The sequence below is a fragment of the Eucalyptus grandis genome, chromosome 3 (genome assembly GCF_016545825.1).
Source record: "Eucalyptus grandis isolate ANBG69807.140 chromosome 3, ASM1654582v1, whole genome shotgun sequence".
Lineage (NCBI taxonomy): Eukaryota > Viridiplantae > Streptophyta > Magnoliopsida > Myrtales > Myrtaceae > Eucalyptus > Eucalyptus grandis.
In genome coordinates, this window is record NC_052614.1 from 70953208 (window position 1) to 70973816 (window position 20609).

At 40.0% G+C, this 20609-nt stretch overlaps 1 protein-coding gene across 1 annotated transcript; it reads left to right on the plus strand.

Moving 5' to 3' along the window:
* Positions 1–19398: 19398 nt before the first annotated feature.
* On the plus strand, positions 19399–20520 carry LOC104428666 (temperature-induced lipocalin-1). The gene is made up of 2 exons (XM_010041628.3): positions 19399–19990; positions 20134–20520. The coding sequence occupies exons 1-2, from the start codon at positions 19622–19624 to the stop codon at positions 20308–20310; spliced, it is 546 nt and encodes a 181-aa protein (XP_010039930.2). The 5' UTR covers positions 19399–19621; the 3' UTR covers positions 20311–20520.
* The last annotated feature ends 89 nt before the right edge of the window (positions 20521–20609 follow it).

A 20609-nucleotide genomic window follows, 5' to 3' on the forward strand; every position in this document is an offset into this window, starting at 1 on the left:
TTAATGAAAAAGCATAAATTTGAATTTGAAAAGTGAAACCTATTTGGATATGAGTCTTGATGTATTTAAAATATACTGCTTTTCGGATTCGATTCTGATCCTCGTACTATATTTCATTCAATTTATACTCCCGTCACTTATCTTCAACAAAAATTTTGAGGGAAAAATTCGACTTTCTATTCAAATAAGGATGAAAACTACTGAGTCAACTCAAAACGTCTAGTTGATATAAATTAATGAAAAAATTACACCACGGTTCCTGTACCTACCTTTAAAAATATTCACTATTACTCCATGTAATTTCCCTTTAAAAAATAAAAAACCTAGTCCTCACATATGAAATTGCCGGGTTAATGGAATTTGCTATTCCTAGGACACGCCACTTCCGCTCTTTGCACATACCTAAGCAATGTTCGGCAAATCCTAGAACATCATATTTCATCGGCATGGAAGCTCTCCCTCCTGCCGGCTACAGTGGTCGCTCCCTCACGCTCTCCTCACTCCTCGTTGAACTCCTCCTGGCCTCCCGGGCTTCGCCATCACATTCAAGCAACATCGGTGCCTCCGCGGCCGCCGCCACCTCCTCACTGCACAACCACAGCCATGGCCTCACCAGCAGTGGCCGCATCGCGGACGACATGGGGCTGGAGTATCTGATCGATTCTCTGCACACTCCGGCCCGTATTCTTGTGGGCGATCCTTCCGTGGCCTATGCCACACTCTACGCAAAACAACAGAATGGATGCGGGAGAACCATACGAGGCAAACCTTACGGACAACCATGCCTTCCCGGAAAGAATCCGAATCCCAATTGCAGTACATACACCCGGGACTGCCATAAGCAATGAAGATCCAAGCATCATGCGCGTTCGGGCGATCTCGGGGTTGGTTGGTGATGCCGCGACCATTTTAGTTGGCTCGATGAATCTGCCTGTGCCATGTAAGTCCGGATCATATAACAGTAATTGTACCTTGATGGGTGCCTCTGTAGACGATGGAGACGATGGGCCTGATCTTTGTCTTCCTCCCGGAACTTTTCTTTTTCTCACCCTCCTCCTCTAAATCGGTTGATATGCGCAGTGCGAAAATGCGTCCCGTTGCCCATCTATCAACTTTCGTATCTACACGCGTCCGCGGTGCTCTGTGTCGAGGCCTAGCAATCCCCCATCTCTCTCGCCTCAAACCATCTTATGACAATCTACTAGGGGTGAGCGGTTCCAGGTTCCGGTTCGGTTCCGTCTGGAACCTGGAACCTACCCTCGGGTATAGGTTCCTCAAAATGAGGAACCTGGAACCTACCCGTGGGAACCGAGAACCTGGAACCTACCCTGTCACAGGTTCCAGGGTCGGTTCCAGGTTCCAACAGGTTCCTTTTTCTTTTTCTTTTTTTGTTATTTTCATATTTGAACTATAACATATGCGCACATTCCCCAAAAAAACTATAACGTACGCGCACGGTACCAAAAAAAAAAAACTATAACATATGCGCACATTACCAAAAAAAATATAACGTATGCGCACGTTACCAAAAAAAGCTATAACGTGCACGCACGTTACTAAAAAAAATATAACGTATGCACACGTTACCAAAAAAAACTATAATGTACGTGTATACTACATGGTAACTTCCCATTGACATGTTATCTTGATACATTAACTCCGCACTGCACAACAATAATAGAATATAATTAGAAATTTCAAAACAAATAGCAAACTAGAAAGTAGAAATAAAACACCACTAGAACAAGAATGTCTAGAGGTACAAGTTTTGAAAACAATTTCGATTAAACCCTTAAATGAACTCAGAAAATTCTGAAATTTGGACACGTTGTATTTAAGACCTAGAGGTACAAGTTTCATCAAGAAATCGTAGTCCAATTCGTTCTGGATTAAAAGATAAAATCGATTTACTTTTCCTATTCTCTACTTGCACATTTTTTAAACATTTTTGGTTAAATAGGCAAATGAATTACAAAAATTACGAAATTTAAATATGTTGTAGGGAAGATATGAAGAGAGATATTTCATCCAGAATACATTTCCAAAAGAACCTCATACAAAATGATATAGTCCACGCATTGCAACTTACAAAATCCGAACACATCAGATTGCACAGTTTTAGAAACATTTCCGATTAAATACCCAAATGACCTTCAAAAATTATGAAAGTCGACTATGTGATAGCCAAGACCATAAGGTATATACTTCATGAAAACATCGAAGTCAAATTCGTCCTAGATAATTAAATATGGACGGTTAAAATCCCTGTTCGTAGTATCGTAATTCCAGATCTAACCATCTCCAAAGGACCACGATTTCACCTATCTATTCTTGTTTTTTTCTCTAAATTTTTGATATGTTGTACCTCAGGATGTCCTTTACAACTTTTGTTAAGAAACCGAAGTGAAATTTCGACAAAAAGGTTGCCTTACAGTCCATGCATTCATCAAGGGTCGGTCCCAAAATCTCCAGATCAGTCTTTCCAAAGAATAACAATTTCACCCACTTATACTTGTTTGTTTTGTCCCAAATTTGAGTATGTTATACTCCAAGAAGTCCTTTACAACTTTCATTTAGAGGCCGAAGCCAAACTTCAACTAGAACATCACATACAAGTCACTAGAACAATCCAAGGTTGAGCTTTTTCTGCCATAAGTAACCGGTTCGGTTCGGTTCGAAACAGGTTCGGTTCGAAACAGGTTCGGTTCCAAAACCGGTTCCGGTTCAGTTCCCGGACGGTTCGGTTCCGGAACCGGTCCCCCTTGGAACCCGGAACCGAACCGGACCCTCCTCCGGTTCGGTTCTGGTTCCCGGGTAACCCGGGAACCTCGCTCAGCCCTACAATCTACCGCAAGTAACAACAACTCGACAATCCTATCTGTTCTCATATCGAATTGATGTCATAAGAGGTTTTCTAATATAGGTAACATTAATTGATATTATATTTTATCGTTTTACCGGGCTAGTCTAAAAAGTGAGATATAAGGTTTTTTTATTAGTCTAATATCGGACTGGCTAGTATGGATTGAGTTGAGCTCCACTCGCGCTGAGAGAGTCTACCTGAAAACTCTATAAATAGTGCTCAAGTCTCTCCTCTAATCATGATGCACAAACATCCTCACATAAGGAGCATTTACTAAATGCTAAGGCCGAGGAGCTCTTGAGTTTGGAACGCAGTAGAGAAGAAGCTCTTGAGTTTGGATCGTCGCAACTCCACATCAAGAACGACGGATTCCAAATCAGGAGCACAAATTTCTCTACTTGATTATATATGTGTTCTTAATTCTAGTTATGAAGATCTTGAATTGTGCTTTCATGACTTATAGATGTAGCTCGGATGCTCCAATATGACACTTACCCTCTCATGGAGTAGAAAATGAGGATGGAGGACTTCCATGCAAGAATAGAGTTATATCACGATTCGACTTTATAGTTTTTGTCTAAAAGCCAGCGTTGTGGATGAGTTTCGGACCAATCTATGTTTTAGTAAAGGGAAAATCTGAAAAAGAAAATTCATAATTGGTAAATTTCCAATGTCGTTGGTCAAAAAAGTATTGACCAGTAATTTAATTGATAGGTAAACTTGTTAGTATAAAAGTTATATGATATCGGCAAATTTTATTATAGTGATGATAAGTTACTAATGGCATATTTGCCGTTTGCTAAATCCTGATAACTTTAGTAATTTTGAAGAAGTAGGTAATTCGTGTTGGTAAATTCATTATGGTATTAGTAGTTTAAGGGGCCGCGCTGCCAAAATCTGAAAGGAGTTAGAAACTTAGTAATTAATCGGAAGGTTTGATAAATTCTTTATCGGGCTGCTATTCTGCTGATCATAGTTATAAAATTTCACAAAAGTTGGCGAGCTACTGATTTAGTGGAATGTTAATAAATCATTAATAATACTTGTAGAATTTCAGAGGATATGATAATTTATCAAATCGTTTCTACATTGGTAAATTTTGATAACTTTGGTAATTTAATCACAAGTTATCTAACAAATTGAGGAAGATCTTACCTACAATAACACACACAAGCAAGTTAGTAGGGATGGAGAAACACGCAAGGTTTTGAGCAAATTCCAGACTCTGGTAAAGCTTTACGCACTTTCTCCACCTTTGCCTATTCAGCATAGCTCCCCAAATAAACCGAAGTCATAAATCAAACCAGGGATTGTCGTGCTGAAAGAATCGCCCTATTTGCTCGTATCGGCTTTTGATTCGATGATACGTCTCCCAATCTTTTTTATCCCACCTTCAAGAGAGTTTAATGTTGTGTTACTATTCAAACTAGGATGTCGAAGATTAAAAAGAGGACTGGTTCCCTCAACGTTGAACCACAGTTTTTGGTCACCAACCCGCCCAACGGTGTCCACTGATTGGCGGCTCGTATCGTCTACCGTCGATAAGTTCACGGGCTTAACTCACCGGCAACGACAGCCATAGCCTCCCCAGCAGCTGCCTCGTCGCGAACGACCTGGGGCTGGCATATCTGGTCGATTCTCCTCACGTCAATGCAAACCACCATGAAGATTCTAGCGTCATGCACATTCAGATGGTCTCAGCCTCTCAGGGGGTGACCATTTAGTTTGCTCCATGCTTTATCATCCACTATACAACTTGACAAGTGTTGTAAGTAAATTTCCGACACTAATCTAAATGGAGAAATTGTCTAATGAGTCCTAAGCATATTGTATGAATGTCAATTAAGTCCTAAACTTTCAAATTTTTTGTCAATATTATTCTGAAACTTTACGCGAAATTCCGATAGTCATTCCTGCTAATTGTCCAACGATTATCTAGTGCTAACCATAACCCCTACACACTCTCTACTCGCCTCGTCACTCTTCTTTCCAAACCTTGCCAACTGCCCAGCCAACACGGACCCAAGCCCAACCTCGAGCGGCCGTCACCTCTAGCTACCAAAATTGCGGACTCCACCGTGCGGCCACCGTCACTGACGATCAAGCTCGTCTCCTCTGCGCCCTCTCTCCATATCGTCTCCCTCTCCACCTCTCTCTAACTGTCTGCCTCTCTGCTTCTTCTCTCTCACTCACCTGGAGCTCGCACCGGCAGCCGCATGGGAACTTGACATGGTGGAACGAGCTCCGTGGGACAATTACTTCTTAAGTTTTTCGTCTTAATAATAATAATAATAATAATAAAGAGTGAAGCGAGACACCATGACTTCGAGGTGATAAGTTTTCAGTTCATTGCGCCAATAAATAAGTCTGGTGTAACTTTTTAAACTAACAAGACATCCTTTAAAGTTGTGTTGGTGCTTGGGTGGGGTTGCCTGTAGTGGTATCAAGGGGTGTATCTTGAGTTTCGCATGTATCGGATCCTATGTTGCCTAAATAAAGGTAAATAAATTATGTACAACTTTAAACTAGCACGACATGTTTCAAAGCAATATGGACTCAGGAGTTGATAATATTGTGCTGGCACCTAGACGAGACTACCTACATGATTCATCGATGGCAACGAGATTTGAGAGAGTGGCCTCCGGATTTGGATGCCCCTCTCCTCTAGATCCGACATTTCGAATAATCTCGTCGGGTCTCAAAGGTGATTCAGCGAGGCCTCAACCAAATCAAGGGGAGGGCTAACAGAAATGAAACGAGGGAAAGAGGAGGAGGGACATGGCTGCATGAATGGCCGAGCGAGAGAGTTGGAGCGGGAAGTTGATGGTGACGGCAACAGAGGTGGGTTGTTTGTGTCCGATCAGGGTGGCGGCGCCGATGTGGCGGTGGCAGCAGGCAAGCGGATCTTGGTGCCTGGCATGGCCAATGAGGACAAGGAGAGAGAGAGAGAGAGACTTATGATACTAGTCAAGCAGCAGAGGATCCGCATCCACATGCACATTCACACTAAAAGTTAGGTCGACCTGATGTCATAATAATGTTAAGGAAATATTTCATTTGAAACGTTAGAGCACTAAGCTAGTGCTGTCTCTCTCTCTTGCCACTTCTCCTTTCAACACCAACATCCTTGCGCGCATAAGGCTAGAGTGCTCCACTCCACCACGCCCCACTTCATCCGAGGGCCGCACTGCCCTGTATCGATTGCGCAGTTTCCCTTTACAGGCAGCAACAAAACTCCATTTTTGGCCACTACTACCTCTCACCACGGGGAAAACCTAAAATTCAAGGACTCTCTTGAGTCTTAAAATCGTGATTTTAGTGCTTCCCGCTGTTTGTGGACCTCTATCTTAGGGCTTCGATAGCCGGGATTCAGTTCGACCTTTAACATTTTTTCTTGTTTGCCAGAAGTCAATTTTTTAATGATCACGTGCGTCATCAAAATTTATCATAGATTAGAGGTGATGACTCGTTTTTCAGTGAGATATGGATGGATAAAATTCTTAATTGGAAAAGATAAATTTGAATTTAAAAAGTGAAACCTATTTGGACGTTAGTTTTGATTTATCTAAAAAACACCGCTTTTTGGATTCGATTTTGATCCTCGAACTATATTTCATTCAATTTATACTCACGTCACTTATCTTCAACAAAAATTTTGAGGGAAAAATTCGATTTACTATTCAAATAGGGACAAAAACTGCTAGGTCAACTTGAACCGTTTAGTTAATATAAATTAATGAAAAAATTACACCATGGTTCCCATACCTACCTTTAGAAATTCACTATTACTCTATGTACTTTCCTTTAAAAAATAAAAAACCTAGTCCTCACATATGAAAATGTCGGGTTAATGGAATTTGCTAGGACATGCCACTTCCGCTACTCTTATACACTAGTCTCTTTGCACATACCTAAGCAATGTTCGGCAAATCCTAGAACATCATATTTCATCGGCATGGAAGCTCTCCCTCCTGCCGGCTACAATGGTCGCTCCCTCACGCTCTCCTCACTCCTCGTTGTACTCCTCCTGGCCTCCCGGGCTTCGCCATCACATTCAAGCAACATCGGCGTCTCCGCCGCCGCCGCCGCCTCCTCACTGCGCAACCACAGCCACGGCCTCACCCGCGGCGGCCGCATCGCGGACGACATGGGGCTGGAGTATCTGATCGACTCTCTGCACGTTCCAGCCCGTATTCTGGCGGGCGATCCTTACGCAACCTATGCCACAAACGACGCAAGCCAACCAGCTGGATGCGGGAGAACAGCCCAGAAGGGGAAACCTTACAGACCCTGCACTCCCAGCGCGAATCCGGACCCCCATTGCAGTGTGTACAACCGGGGATGCTAGCGAAGATGAAGATCCAAGGCATCATGCACATTCAGGTGGTCTCAGGGATGATGAATCCTCCTGTGATATGCAAGTCCGGATCTTATGACAGTACTCAGTATCTTAATGCGTGCCCCTTTTACGTCATGGAGTATAACATGTAACATTTTGTGTGGCTACCGTTACTAGTTTTAAAAGTTTAAATTATTAAAAAAAAATACGTGACTTATTATATAAATATTTTAAGACGATGAACTCAATTTCTTTTCACGCTGCTACTTCTCTAAATCGTTTGATATGGGCAATATGAAAATGCGTCCCGTCACCCCATCAATCTGACTTTTGAGTTTTCCTATGTAAAGTTATAGATACTGGATGAGCTTCAGATGAGTCTACAGTCCAATCGAGGGTGTATCTAACAAAAAAAAAAAATGTCGTAATTGGTTCGGTTTTAAGATTATCGGTAAATTTCTAATATCATTGGTAAAAAGAGTATGATCGCCGAGTAACTCACTGGCACAATAAGGATTATACCAACTTTTAAATGAATTAGTGAATTATCAACTAGTATAAAATTTTACAAGTGCCGTAAGTAAATTATCAACACTAATATAATTGGAGAAATTATCCATTAAGTCATAAATTTATTGTACGAATATCAATTTAATCATAAACTTAAATTTTGCCAATTGAGTCTTAAAACTTTACGCAAAATTCCTATGTTGTCATTCCTGCCAATTTTCGCAAGGAATTGCTATCGTGACAACGTGCTATGCAGGACAGCCGACGATGATTGGATCACCATGTCATCAATTTCCGATAAAAATTGACCAAAATGACTACACTAACATTATGCATAATCAGGAAAATTGAAAAATTAAAACTAACTTGACATGCGTACGATATATTTAAAGTCGATTGAGTAATTTTCCCGCTATAAATTTACCTACATTGCAATAAATAGTAAGTTACCAACTTCTGTGAATTATTACAAGTGTAGTCGCTTATATATCAACCATATAAAGAATTTACCACCATCCATATAAATTAGTAAATTACCAATTTTTGTTAAAGTTTACAAGTGTTGTTAGTAAAATATAAGTACTATGAGTAATTTACAACATATCAATAAATTAATATATTACCAACTCTTTTGAAAATTTAGTAAAATACCAACCGAACCATGAAATTTAGCAATAAACTAATAAATAAGTAAGTCAACAACTTTTTGAAATTTTACAAGTGCGGCTGGTAAACTACTAATACTATAAGAAATTCACCTACATATCAACAAATCAGTAAATTGCCAACTTTTTTCAAATTGTTGAATACATTAACGTTGATAATTTACTGAATATACTTTTAAAATTTCAAAGAAGGTGATACTTTACGAAATTATCAGGATATTAGTGAATACGCCACGGTGACTTGCAAAATTTGAAACAAATTAAACACCGACTAATTCATTGGGATAATGTTCATTAGGATTAGTTCTTATTAACACCACTTGTAGAATTTCTAAGAAATTGGTAAGTTACCAATTTAGTGGAACATTAATAATTTTAGGGAAAAATAATAAAAAAAGTCATTAACATATTGTATTGGTATCAATTTAGTCCTAAACCTTTCAATTAGGCAAATTTATTCTTAAACATTTTCACATTTGTACAAATTAAGTCCATCTAGTCAATTTTAGATCAAAAATTATTGACATGAACTCCAACCATCCTACATTATAGGGCTAGTGCTCATGTTAACATTTTTTTTTTTTATAATTTTTCTTTTCTTCCTTCCCTTTTTCCCCCTTTTGTTTTTGTCGATGGCTAGCTACCAGCTACAGGCCATGGCCAGCAAGGGCTGGCCTTACCAGCACTCACCCTCGCCTAGGGGCGGCCTAGCGAGGCCAACCCTCACCTACATCAGGCAAGGCTAGCACTCTCTAGCCATCAGCCAAAAAAGAAGGGAAAGAAATAAAAAGAATGAAAAAAAGAAAAATTCAAAAAAATTATTAGGACCCCCAGTATCCATGTTAGCGATTTTTGACCTAAATTGTTTGAATACACTAAATTTGTACTAATATAAAAATATTTAGGACTCAATTGGTTGCAATTGATTTATGACTTTTTGGATACTATCTCCGTAAATTTATAAAAGTGTAGGTAAGTTACTAATGACACTTGTACATTTGGACGTTCATAAAAGTCATGATGATATTGATAACTATGAAGAAGTAGGCAATTTACTAATTTATGGAGGTGTTGGTGGCCACGCCACCTAATTTGATTGCCCATTTTCCCCCAGCAAGCAGCAGCAAAACTTGATTTTTGGCACTATCAACTCTCGTTGGAAAACACCTAAAATTCAAGGGCTATCTTGAGTCCTATATCGTGATGTTAGTGCTTCATGATGATTTTGGACCTTTAATCGTATGGTCCCCATGGTCGGGGTAGGTATCTAAGAATTTGATGCGACCGTCAATGTTTTTCTTGCCAGAGTTCAACATTTAATGATTACGTACATCAAACATGTCATAGAGTAGAGATGAAAACTCTTTTTATTACATAGAGTAAGGTATGGATAGATGAAATCCTCGATAAAATAAAATAAAAATAAAAATAATCAATTTGATTCTATAAATTGAAACTAACTGTTTTTATTACATAGAGTAAGTATGGTATGGATAGATGAAATCCTTGATTTAAAAAAAAAATCAATTTGATTCTAAAAATTGAAACTTTTTGGATGCGAGTCCCAATGTATTTTTTTTTCTTTTTTTTCTTTTGTGAGCAAAAGTCCCAATGTATTTAGAGCGAAGGAAATGAAGGAGCAGAAGAAGGAGAAGGAGGAGAAGAGGAGAAACAGAAGGAGACGCATATTGAGATAGAGAGGACAGGATTAAACATTCACCTCATAATCATATATATTATCCCGGATTCAATTTTGATCATTGTATTCTATTTCGTACAATTCATACACCTAATAAAATTTTGAGGAAAAATTCAATTTTCCATTCAAACGTGAATTGAATATTCTGAATCATAATCGATGAGTCAACACGTGGCGTCTACTTATACAAGTTTTCGAACAAACTATGTTGCGGTACTCATACCTCTAGAGATATTCATTTTTAGTCCATGTGCTTTGTTTCAAAATATAAAAAATAGTCCTTGGATTAATTTTTTGCAACGAAAATATAATTTCTATTGTATCTTATGAAAATGCCGTGCTAGTGGGAATCACTTTCACCATAGGAGCAACTGCAATAATGGAGCAACAGAGGAGCAATGGCCATACCACTTCCACTAGCTCTCATCAACTTGTCTCTTGCTCAGAATCGGAACTGAAGATCTAGCCATGGGCGACAATAGGTTCTACCTCTCACTCTCCTCACTGCTCGTAGTACTCATGCTGGCCTCCAAGGCTTCGCCATCACCACATTCAAGCAACATCTCTGCCTCCACCTCCGCCGCCGCTGCCTTCTTACCGTGCAACCACAGCCGTGGCCTCGCCGGCAGCTGCCTCATCGCGGACAACTTGGCGCTGGAGTATCAGATCAATTCTCCGCACGTCCCGAGCCGTTTTCTCGCAGGTTCTTCCAGCGTGACCGCAGCCACATCCAACTCGAACGATGCAGCCAAATGTGTGAGAACCTCAGCGGGCGAACCTTACGGACCATGCAATCCGAAACGGAACAAGAAACCCAAGTGCGGTATATACCAGCGGGCTTGCCGAACACCATGAAGATCCAAGCATCATGCGCATTCAGGCGGTCTCCAGGCCGGCGATGCCGCAACCATTTTAGTTTGCTCGATGAATCCGCCCGCGCCATGTAAGTCCGGATCATGTAACATTACTTGCACCTTGACGTGCGACCAAACCCACGATCTTCGTCTTCTCCCAGAACTCTCTCGTTTCACCCTTCTCCTCTAAATTGTTCGATATGCGTCGCGTTACCCATTTCTTGACTTTTGCATCTACCCGCGTCGGCAATACTTTATGTCGAGGCCTAGTGATCACCCATGTTTGTCACTTCAACCATCTTATCAGTACAAAAGTATATTATGATATTGATAAATTTGTTATAGTGATGGTAACTTACTAATGGCACACTTGACGTTTGTAAAATCCTGATAATTTTTGTTTATTTCAAGTAGGTAATTTGTATTGGTAAATTCATTATGGCATTGAATTGAATCACCTTGGAATTGAATCGGACAGATGGTTTGATTTCTAAGTGGGTCCATGAAGCGAACGAGTGATTTATGGTTCTCATTTTGTGAAACTAGTCCTTAATAGGTCGTTCTCGATTCTAGAGTAAGAAGTGCCCATCCTAAAATCAATCATCACTAGTGCACATGGTCTCAACAAGGAAAGTAATTTATTTGTCGAACCTTCGTCTCCCCATTAAGATATACTTGGTCTTAAATAATTATGGAAAGACTACATTGAACGATTTCATATCATTTAGGGACTAGATTGAACATGTACAAAAAATTTATGGATTATATTGAACAATTAAAAAAGTTGAGGGTCCACATTGCACATTGAATTAAAGTTTGTGAATCACATTTAACAAATCAAAAGTTCATGGATCAAATTATACATTGGAATAAAATTCATGGACTATTTGTGTCAATTTCCCTTTTCAAATTCACGTAGAATGTTACCAATTTGATAAATTGAAAGAAATTTACTCCAAGTCTACAACCACGCTAAGCAATGTTCTTCTAGGAAATATGCATATCCAGTCTAGGCAATATTTATCATGATTGCAATCGAGTATTAATAAATGACAAAAGAAAACCAACTGAATATGATTTTTCCTCAATCAAGATATCATTAGCTCATGTAGTAGTTCGACAAAGTGAAATTGAAATGTAAAACTTCGATAACTATAATACAAGATATTTAATCCATCGGGAAAAGTGCACTAGAAGTCTTAGGCGTCAGTTACATAATAATTGAGTCATAAGCATTTTAAGGTGAGTTTAGCATAACTTTCCTAATTGGCTTTCGATTTCCAAAGTCTTTTGGAAAATGTTGGGCTATTTGGCAAGTTTTCCCAATAAGCTTTCGATTGAATGTTGGCCTTGAGAAAGTTAAAAGCCTAATGCTAGTCCTTATTAATATTGGGCTTTTAGCATTTGGTCAAATGCGGAGACTAATTTTTTCTTTCAAAACTACCCTCACTAAAACTTCAAAATTTCAATTTTGTTTCTCGTCGTATGTTTTATGATTAAAAAAAGGACCAAACCCTTCTCTAAACTGACATAGAGTGATAGTTGTTAAAAAGCCAAATATGACGCCAACAGCACATGACGCCGATGTGGCGGCGGCAAAGGGCAAGCGGATCTTGGTGCCTAGCATGGCCAATGAGGGTGAGGAGAGAGAGAGAGAGAGAGAGACTTGTGATACTAGTCAAGCAGCAGAGGACCCGCATCCACATGCACGTTCACACTAAAAGTTAGGTCGACCTGATGTCATAATAACGATAATGAAATATTTCATTTGAAACGTTAGAGCACCAACCTAGTGCTGTCTCTCTCTCTTGCCACTTCTCCTTTCAACACCAACATTCTTGCACGCATTAGGCTAGAGTGCTCCACTCCACCACGCCCCCACTTCATCTGAGGGCCGCACTGCCCTATATCGATTGCGCAGTTTCCCTTTACAGGCAGCAACAAAACTCCATTTTTGGCCTCTACTACCTCTCACCACGGGGAAAACCTAAAATTCAAGGACTCTCTTGAGTCTTAAAATCGTGATTTTAGTGCTTCCCGCTGTTTGTGGACCTCTATCTTAGGGCCTCGATTACCGGGATTCGATTCGACCTTTAATATTTTTTCTTGTTTGCCAGAAGTCAATTTTTCAATGATCACATGCGTCGTCAAAACACATCATAGATTAGAAGTGACGACTCGTTTTTCATTAAGTCAAGTGAGATATGAATGGATAAAATTCTTAATGAAAAAAGATATATTTGAATTTAAAAAGTGAATATTTGGATGTGAGTTTTGATTTATCTAAAATACACTGCTTTTTGGATTCAATTTTGATCCTCGTACTATATTTCATTCAATTTATACTCACGTCACTTATCTTCAACAAAAATTTTGAGGGAAAAATTCGATTTTCTATTCAAATAGGGATGGAAACGGCTAAGTCAACTCGAGACGTTTAGTTAATATAAATTAATGAAAAAATTACACCATGGTTCCCATACCTACCTTTAGAAATTCACTATTACTCTATGTACTTTCCTTTAAAAAATAAAAAACCTAGTCCTCACATATGAAATTGCCGGGTTAATGGAATTTGCTATTCCTAAGACACGCCACTTCCGCTACTCTTATACACTAGTCTCTTTGCACATACCTAAGCAATGTTCGGGAAATCCTAGATCATCATATTTCCATCGGCATGGAAGCTCTCCCTCCTGCCGGCTGCAATGGTCGCTCCCTCACGCTCTCCTCACTCCTCGTTGTACTCCTCCTGGCCTCCCAGGCTTCGCCATCACATTCGAGCAACATCGGCACCTCTGCCGCCGCCGCCGCCGCTGCGCAACCACAGCCACGGCCTCACCCGCGGCGGCCGCATCGGGGACGACATGGGGCTGGAGTATCTGATCGACTCTCTGCACGTTCCAGCCCGTATTCTGGCGGGCGATCCTTACGTAACCTATGCCGCAAACGACAAAAGCGAACCAGCTGGATGCGGGAGACCACCCCAGAAGGGGAAACCTTACAGACCCTGCACTCCCAGCCCGAATCCGGACCCCCATTGTAGTGTGTACACCCGGGGATGCCAACGAAGATGAAGATCCAAGGCATCATGCACATTCAGGTGGTCTCAGGGATGATGAATCCTCCTGTGATATGCAAGTCCGGATCTTATGACAGTACTTAGTATCTTAATGTGTGCCCCTTTTGTGGAGTATAACATGTAATGTTTTGTGGCTATTGTCGCTAGTTTTAAAAGTTTAAATTATTAAAAAATACATGACTTATTATCTAAATATTTTGACACGGTAAACTCAATTTCTTTCCACGCTGCTACTTCTCTAAATTGGTTTATATGGGCAAAATGAAAATGCGTCCCGTCACCCCCATCAATCTGACTTTTGAGTTTTCCCGTGGAAAGTTATAGACACTGGATGAGCTTTAGATGAGTCTACGGTCCAATCGAGGGTGCATCTAACCAAAAAAAAAAAAATCGTAATTGGTTCGGTTTTAAAATTATCGGTAAATTTCTAATATCATTGGTAAAAAGAGTGTGATCCCCGAGTAACTCACTGGCACAATAAGGATTATACCAACTTTTAAATGAATTAGTGAATTATTGACCTATATAAAATTTTACAAGTGCCATAAGTAAATTATCGACACTAATATAATTGGAGAAATTGTCCAATAAGTCATAAATTTATTGTATGAATATCAATTCAATCATAAATTTAAATTTTGTCAATTGAGTCTTAAAACTTTACGCAAAATTCCTATATTGTCAATCCTGTCAATTTTCATGAGGAATTGCTATTGTGGTAATGTGCTATGCAAGACGACCGGCGATAATTGGATCACCACGTCATCAATTTCTGATGAAAATTGACCAAAATAACTACACTAACATTATGCATAATCAGGAAAATTGAAAAATTAAAACTAACTTGACATCGTGCAATATATTTAAAATTGATTGAGTAATTTTCTCGATATAAATTTACCTACATTCCAATAAATAATAAGTAACCAACTTCTGTGAATTATTACAAGTGTAGTCGCTTGTATATCGACCATACAAGGAATTTACCACCATCCATATAAATTAGTAAATTACCAATTTTTGTTAAAGTTTACAAGTGTTGTTAGTAAAATATAAGTACTATGAGTAATTTATAACATATCAATAAATTAATAGATTACCAACTCTTTTGAAAATTTAGTAAAACACCAACCGAACCATGAAATTTACCAATAAACCAATAAATAAGTAAGTTAATAACTTTTTGAAATTTTACAAGTGCGGCTGGTAAACTACTAATACTATAAGAAATTCACCTACATATCAACAAATCAGTAAATTGCCAACTTTTTTTCAAATTGTTGAATACATTAACGTTGATAATTTACTGATTATACTTATAAAATTTCAAAGAAGGTGATAATTTACGAAATCATCAGGATTTTAGTGAATACGCCACGGTGACTTGCAAAATTTGAAACAAATTAAACACCGACTAATTCATTGGGATATTGTTCATTAGGATTAGTTCTTATTAACAACACTTGTAGAATTTCTAAGAAATTGGTAAGTTACTAATTTAGTGGAACATTAATAAAATTAGGAAAAATAATAATAAAAAAAAAATTCATAAACATATTGTATTGGTATCAATTCAATCCTAAACATTTTAATTATGCCAATTTATTCTTAAACATTTTCACATTAGTACTAATTAAGTCCATCTAATCAATTTTAGATCAGAAATTATTGACATTACAGGGCTAGTGCTTGCATTAACTTCTTTTTTTTTTATAATTTTTGTTATCTTTTATAATTTTTCTTTTCTTCCTTTCTTTTTTCCCCCTTTTTATTTTTTGTCGATGGCTAGCTACCAACTACGAGGCCATGGCACCACCGGCCTTGGTGGCGAAGTTGGATAAGACCTTGAACCTTGGGGGAAAGGTGCAAGGATCAAAACCCCAGTGGAAGCATCGGCATCTTAAGCGTGATGTCGAGGTGGTGGGTCCTCCGCTAGCATCACTCCCGAGGCGGCTATGTACCGCCGTAAGGTGACAACGGCTATTACCAAAAAAAAAAAAAAAAACTACAGGCCATGGCCGGCAAGGGCTGGCCTTCACCCTCACCTAGGGGCGGCCTAGTGAGGCCAACCCTCACCTATGACAAGCAAGGCTAGCACTCTCCAGCCATTAGCAAAAAAAGAAGGGAAAGAAATAAAAAGAATGAAAAAAAGAAAAATTCAAAAAAATCATTAGGACCCCCGGTATCCATGTCAGCGATTTTTTATCTAAATTGTTTGAATACACTGAATTTGTACCAATATAAAAATGTTTGGAACTTTTTGGTACTTTCTCTGCAAATTTATAAAAGTGTAGGTAAGTTACCAATGACACTTGTACATTTGGACGTTCATAAAAGTCATGATAATATTGATAACTTTGAACAAGTAGGCAATTTACTAATTTATGGAGGTGTTGGTGGCCACGCCACCTAATTTGATTGCCCATTTTCCCCCAGCAAGCAGCAGCAAAACTTGATTTTTGGCACTATCAACTCTCGTTGGGAAACACCTAAAATTCAAGGGCTATCTTGAGTCCTAAATCGTGATGTTAGTGCTTCATGATGATTTTGGACCTTTAATCGTATGGTCCCCATGGTCGGGGTAGGTATCCAAGAATTTGATGCGACCTTCAATGTTTTTCTTGCCAGAGTTCAATATTTAATGATTACGTACATCAAACATGTCATAGAGTAGAGATGAAAACTCCTTTAATGATACCACCGCCTACGGTGATCTAATTAGATAAAAGCTCCCATGATCATTTGCTAGAAGAGAGGAGTTCGAATCTCGATGGCCGCATGGGATCTTAAGTGCGACGTCGGGGTGGTGGGTCCTCTGTAGTCGCCTCATTTACCTTCCGAAGCTATCCATGTTGGTACAATAATAAAAAAAAAAAAAAAAAAACTCCTTTAATGATTACGTACATCAAACATGTTAGAGTCGAGATGAAAACTCCTTTTATTACATAGAGTAAGATATGGATAGATGAAATCCTTGATTAAAAAAAAAAAAGATCAATTTGATTCTAAAAGTTGAAACTTTTTGGATGCGAGTCCCGATGTATTTAGAGCGAAAGAGAAGCAAGAGCAGGAGAAGGAGACACGTGTTGAGATAGAGAGACGAGATTAAACATTCACCTCATAATCATATATATTATCCTGAATTCAATTTTGATCATTGTATTCTATTCCATACAATTCATACCCCTAATAAAATTTTGAGCAAAAATTCAATTTTCCAATCAAACGTGGATTGAATATTCTAAGCTAGCATTGACGAGTCAACATGACGTCAGCTTGTATAGGTTTTTGAAAAAAAACTATGTTGCGGTACTCGTACCTTTAGAGATATTCATTTTTAGTCCATGTGCTTTGTTTCAAAATATAAAAAATAGTCCTTGGATTATTTTTTGCAACGAAAATATAATTTCTATTTGTATCTTATGAAAATGTCGTGCTAGTGGGAATTACTTTCACCATAGGAGCAATTGCAATAATGGAGCAAGAGAAGGGGCAATGGCCATACCACTTCCACTAGCTCTCATCAACTTGTCTCTTGCTCAGAATCGGAAGTGAAGATCTAGCTATGGGCGACAATAGGTTCTACCTCTCACTCTCCTCACTGCTCGTAGTACTCATGTTGGCCTCCAAGGCTTCGCCATCACCACATTCAATCAACATCACTGCCTCCACCTCCGCCGCTGCCGCCGCCTTCTTACCGTGCAACCACAGCCGTGGCCTCGCCGGCAGCTGCCTCATCGCGGACAACTTGGCGCTGGAGTATCAGATCAATTCTCCGCACGTCCCGAGCCGTTTTCTCGCAGGTTCTTCCAGCGCGACCGCAGCCACATCCAACCCGAACAATGCGGCCGGATGCGGGAGAACCTCAGCAGGCAAACCTTACGGACCATGCACTCCCGAACAGAACGCGAGACCCCCCAATTGCGGTGTATACAACCGGGCTTGCTAAACACCATGAAGATCCAAGCATCATGCGCATTCAGGCGGTCTCCAGGCCGGCGATGCCGCAACCATTTTAGTTTGCTCGATGAATCCGCCCGCGCCATGTAAGTCCGGATCATGTAACATTACTTGCACCTTGAAGTGCGACCAAACCCACGATCTTCATCTTCTCCCAGAACTCTCTTGTTTCACCCTTCTCCTCCTCTAAATTGTTAGACATGCGTCGCGTTACCCATTTATTGACTTTTGCATCTACACGCGTCGGCAATACTTCATGTCGAGGCCTAGTGATCACCCATGTCTGTCACCTCAACCATCTCGTCAGTACAAAAGTATATTATGATATTGATAAATTTGTTATTGTGATAGTAAGTTACCAATTGCACACTTGACGTTTGTAAAATCCTGATAATTTTTGTTACTTTCAAGTAGGTAATTTGCATTGGTAAATTCATTATGGCATTAGTAGTTTACTAGGCCACGATTCCAAAATTGGTAAGGAGTTAGAGACTTAGCAATTATTGGGAAGGTTCGGTAAATCTTTGTAGGGCTGCTATTTTGCTAACCATAGTTATAAAGTTTCACAAAAGTTGGTTAGCTACTAATTTAGGGGGAAGTACATAAATTACTAATAATACTAGTAAAATTTCAGAGGATACAGAAATTTATTAAATCGTTTCTATATTGATAAATTCTGATCTGGTAACTTAATAACAAGTTATCTAACAAGCCAGTGGCCGTTCAAATTTTCTTACCAACAGTATCGAAACAATTAAAAATGGACATGAAGTACCAAGATAAGAAGCGCCAAGGATATCCTGGGTTTGTTTGGCAAGTAGTGAACAAATTGAGGAAGATCTCACCTAGAGTATTATATGCGTGCAAGTTTAGGAGGACTTGAGAAACACGTGAGGTTTTGAGCAAATTCCAGAACTCTAATAAAGCTCACGCACTTTCTCCATCTTTGCCTACACAGCATAGCCCCCAAATGAACCGAAGTCATAAATCAAACTAGGGATTGTCGTGACGGAAGAATTGCCCTTTGTCCTCGTATCAATTTTTGATTCGTCAATACGTCTCCCAGTCTTTTTATCCCGCCTTCAGTGGAGTGAGAATGTCGAAAATCGAAGAGAGGAAAGGTTCCTTCGATGTTGATTGCGGTTTGGGTCACCAACCCGCCCAACAGTGTTCACCGATTGGTGGCTCGTATCATCTAACATCGATAAGTTCACGGGCTAAACTGGCCGAGACGTGCCTCCGAGACCGGGTCCCTTTCTCTCACCAGCTACAAGCTCCCTCGTGGCCTCCCCTCTCATGTGAACACCAATCATGAAATTTGATCAGAAGCGCTGCCTCCAAATAACTCCAAAAAGTTGCGTAATGCAATGATCATAACAAGACAACTCCAGAAGGTCCCCTTATCCCAAACCCCATCTTTCCCATTTCACAATCACACGAACATAAGGCCCTAATTCCTCCAGATGTAGCGCCGCCACCTTCGAAAGTATCTCATGTCGTCTAGCTCGTTTCTCGTTTATATCCGACATTCAAAAAACGAAAGCCAGCCAACAAGAAAACATTGAGGAAGCTCTTCCAGGAGAAACTCTTCATAGCTCAATCCCCCACATCTCTCCTCCACATTCAAAGACCCCAAGAGAGAGGAAAAAATGGTGAAGAAAGAATTGGAAGTCGTGAAGGACGTGGACTTGGAGAGGTACATGGGAAGATGGTACGAGATAGCGTCGTTCCCGTCCTTCTTCGTGCCTAAGGGGGCGGACACGAGGGCGACATACACTCTGAACCAGGATGGGACGGTGCATGTGCTCAACGAGACCTGGAGCGACGGCAAGAGAGTGGCCATCGAGGGCTCGGCGTACAAGGCGGACCCGAAGAGCAACGAGGCCAAGCTCAAGGTCAAGTTCTATGTCCCTCCGTTCCTGCCCATCATTCCTGTCGTCGGGAACTACTGGGTGCTGTACCTGGACAGTGAATATCAGTATGCTCTCATCGGAGAGCCCACCAGAAAGTACCTCTGGGTATGTCCAAACACTCTCCATCTCTGTTCACTGTAATTCATCGTTTTTAGGTTCACAAAAGCAGGACATGTTCGTGTGCGCATACGCGAGTTTCCTTCTGATAAGGCTTCTGAGTTTTCCGACGCTTGTCTTCTGTGTTTCAGATATTATGTAGGAAGACTCATCTGGAAGATGAGATCTATGAGATGCTGGTTCAGAAGGCTAAGGACGAAGGCTATGACCCAAGTAAACTCCGCAAGACTCCACAGAGCGACCCTCCGCCGGAAGGAGGTCCTCAAGACAAAGGCGCCTGGTGGCTCAAGTCCCTTATTGGCAAATAGGATGCAATCGGCGAAAGTGGCATCCTGAATATTCCCCGAAAATAAAAACACAGAGCCCTGTCTGTCTATGGTAAATAGGAGTTTCTGCGTTGATGAGTGATGTGTGAAACATGTAATTTATACATCGAGTCGTGTAAAGTTGCTGTGATATTGCAAATATTGAATTAGTGTTTAAGAATGAAATGAATAAAGATCGCAACGCGAAGACTCCATCTTCGGCTCACTAATCTCTTAGCCTACCATCATTTTTATGCATGTCGAATGAGCATGTTCTAATGCACACAACCACCACGGAACAG